The sequence below is a fragment of the Orycteropus afer genome, unplaced genomic scaffold, assembly GCF_000298275.1.
Source record: "Orycteropus afer afer isolate SDZICR_OR568_19922 unplaced genomic scaffold, OryAfe1.0 scaffold00042, whole genome shotgun sequence".
Taxonomy (NCBI): Eukaryota; Metazoa; Chordata; class Mammalia; order Tubulidentata; family Orycteropodidae; genus Orycteropus; species Orycteropus afer.
The window spans coordinates 13,918,214-13,921,096 of NW_006921629.1; the positions used below are offsets into that span (position 1 = coordinate 13,918,214).

Sequence of the window (2,883 nt, forward strand, 5' to 3'; positions counted from 1 at the left end):
CTAGCTGGAATTTCTCACATATTTTCTTTTTGATGATGTCAACCACCGGCATTTCTCCTAAAGAAATGGATATAAAAACAATTGGATGTGTTTAAAGGGGAGAGCGTTACCACTTGTCTTCCAGTTGATTGGACCCCATGTGTGTCAGAGCAGATCTATGCTCCGTAAAGTTTGTAGCTCCATAAAGTTTGTAATAGCTGATTTTTTTGCAAGTAGAACACCAGGCCTTTCTTCCAAGGTGTCTCTGGGTAGACTTGAACCTCCAACCTTTCCTTAGCAGCCAAGCACATCAACCGTTTGCGCCACTAAACCAAACCCCTCCTTGGGTTTCCGAGGCAGTTTCACTGCAGAAGTAGATGGCCCATCTTCCTTCCGAGGAGTGGCTGGTGGGTTTGAACCACCGGCCTTCTGGTTAGCAGTCAAGTGCCTTAGGCACTATGCTACCAGAGCTCCTTTTGCACCACTTGTTCCTGGGTTATCTCTGCCATTCCATCCCTGATCACCAGCCCCGAGCTACTGATGCCTGGAGACTGGGTGTGAGGGTTTAGAAAAGGTATAGAGCTCACCAAGCCTGGAGGGGTCTACATGATGCTTGGGACATTTACTAGAGGCCTGTCATCAGCAGAGGGTGGGTTAGCACCCACCCCATGGATTTTTATGCAGCCGTTAGGAAAATAAGAATTTAAGCTAACTATTTGACTTGCAGGGATTTTTTTGGGTATTGCTGAATTATAACATTAAGATCAAAGAAGTGTGTATAATAGGACTTTAAATGTGTGTGTTTGTTGATGGTTAGAAGTAGGGTTGCCAGATAAAATACAGGATACCCAGTTAAATTTGAATTTCAGATAAACAAGGAATAATTACATGGGGCATAGTTATATTGAAAAAAATATTCTTTGTTTATCTGAAATTAAAATTTTAACTGGGTTGCTAATTTGGCAAGCCTATGGTATAAAGATGGAGAAAAGTATGGAAGAAAACACATTAAATCGTGGGCGGCAAAGGCAAAGTGGCATTAATAACTTCCCCAGTAATAAAATTAGCCCATTTTTTGGGTAAAATTATAGGCATATGTGCATATATAGATGCAGCAAGAAGTTAGAAAGAAAGATTTAGATCTACCTTTTTCAAGGAGTGTATTTGTATATGAAGTGAAAAAGGCAAATGGCAGAGTAACGAGGATAGTAAGATAGTATTTGGGAAAAAAAGTTCATGTTCCCATATATGTATTTTTAGGTTTGTGTAAGGACACTCCCCAGGCTGTTGAAATTGGTATCTCAGGGCGCAGGGTTGGGGAGATGGGGTGGGTGATAATTGTTGTCACTATCGTTAGCTGCACTCAAGGCGGGAGGACCCTACACACAAGAGAATCAGATGGTGGGACCCACAGGGTGTTCACTGGCAGGTTGTCAGAAGCAGGTTGCCAGGTTTTTCTTTCCTAGTCTGTCTTAGTCTGAAAGCTCTGATGCAATCTGTCCAGCGCAGTAGCAACTCACAAGCTGCGCTTGAGGGAGATTGGCCGGGATCAAACCCGAGGCTTCCACAGGGAAATCAAAAGAATTCTGCTGAACCACCAATAACACCCCCGTGGGAGATGATTAACTTTGCTTTTATACTTCTTTGTATGCTGCTCTGTCACTAGTTATAAAATCTAGTGCGTTTGCATTCTGAAAAATATTAATTAATGAAATGTGTTTTGCCTTTTTTTAAAAAAATGAGTCATCCAGCCTAGAGCTTAAGAGTATGAGCTTTGGAACTACATGCAGGCTGGATTCTGGCACTTTCTAATTGTGTAACTCTGGGGGAGTTCTTCCACCCTGCTGTCCAGTTTCCTCATCTGTAAAAGAAAAGAAAAAGAAAAAAAAAAAAAACCATGGCCACTGAGTGGATTCTGACTCATAGTGACCTTTTAGGACAGAGTAGAATTGCCCCACAGGGTTTCCAAGGCTGTAAGTCTTTACAGAAGCAGACTGCCTTCTCTTTTTCACGTGGGATGGCTGGTGGGTTTGAATCGGCCACCTTTTGGTTAGCAGCCCAATCCTTTGAACCACTAAGCCACAAGGCTCCTTCATGTTTAAAGTAGGGATAATATATCTATTGTTCATAATGAAGATTAACCATTTGTAAAGAGCCTTAAAGAGCTCTGGTGGTATAGTGGTTAACACATTTGGCTGCTAACCATATGGTTGGTGGTTTGAGGCCACCAGCTGCTCTGCAGAATAAAGATGAGATAATCTGCTTCCATAAGATTTACAGGCTTGGAAACCCAATGGGGGTCGCTGTGAGTTGGAATCGACTTGATGGCAGTGGATTAGGTTTTTTGCATTGTAACTGACATGTAATGGTTAATTATCTCCAGTGCTAATTCTTACTATTACTAGAAAATAATCTAAGTTGTAAATCAGGATATAGAGGGAAATGGCCATACACCTTGACCTGCTGGAGGCAAGCCACCAACTGACTTAGACCAAGTCACTTCTGCTCTATGGACCTCAGTTGCCTTATCTATAACATGAGAGAGAGAGAGAGACTGGAGACCCTCTCTTGGCTCATTTCCTCAACAGTTTGGAGCAATTACTGAGCGTCAGTTCCTGGGCTAGGGGCTAGAGATACGGAGATGAAAGATCTGGCACTACCTTCAAAGGTAACCCAGTCTCTGGGAGACAAAGCAAATAAGCCAGGTGGTAAGTGCTGTGGTCACCACTCATTTGTCAATTTGTTGTACTGTGGTGGCTTGTGTGTTGCTATGATGCTGGAAGCTAGGCCATCAGTTTTTAAAATACTAGGAGGATCACTGGTAGCATAGTGGCTAAGACACTTGCCTGCTAACCAGACGGCTGGCGGTTCAAACCCACCAGCCACTCCTCGGAAGGAAGGTTG

At 42.9% G+C, this 2,883-nt stretch overlaps 1 protein-coding gene across 1 annotated transcript in view; it reads right to left on the reverse strand.

Moving 5' to 3' along the window:
* The window catches only part of XAF1 (XIAP associated factor 1), a 34,871-nt gene continuing 31,988 nt past the window's right edge, over positions 1–2,883 (reverse strand). The window contains exon 7 of the mRNA XM_042780503.1: positions 1–57. Coding sequence (XP_042636437.1) covers positions 1–57 — 57 coding nt within the window. The remainder of the gene's footprint in view (positions 58–2,883) is intronic.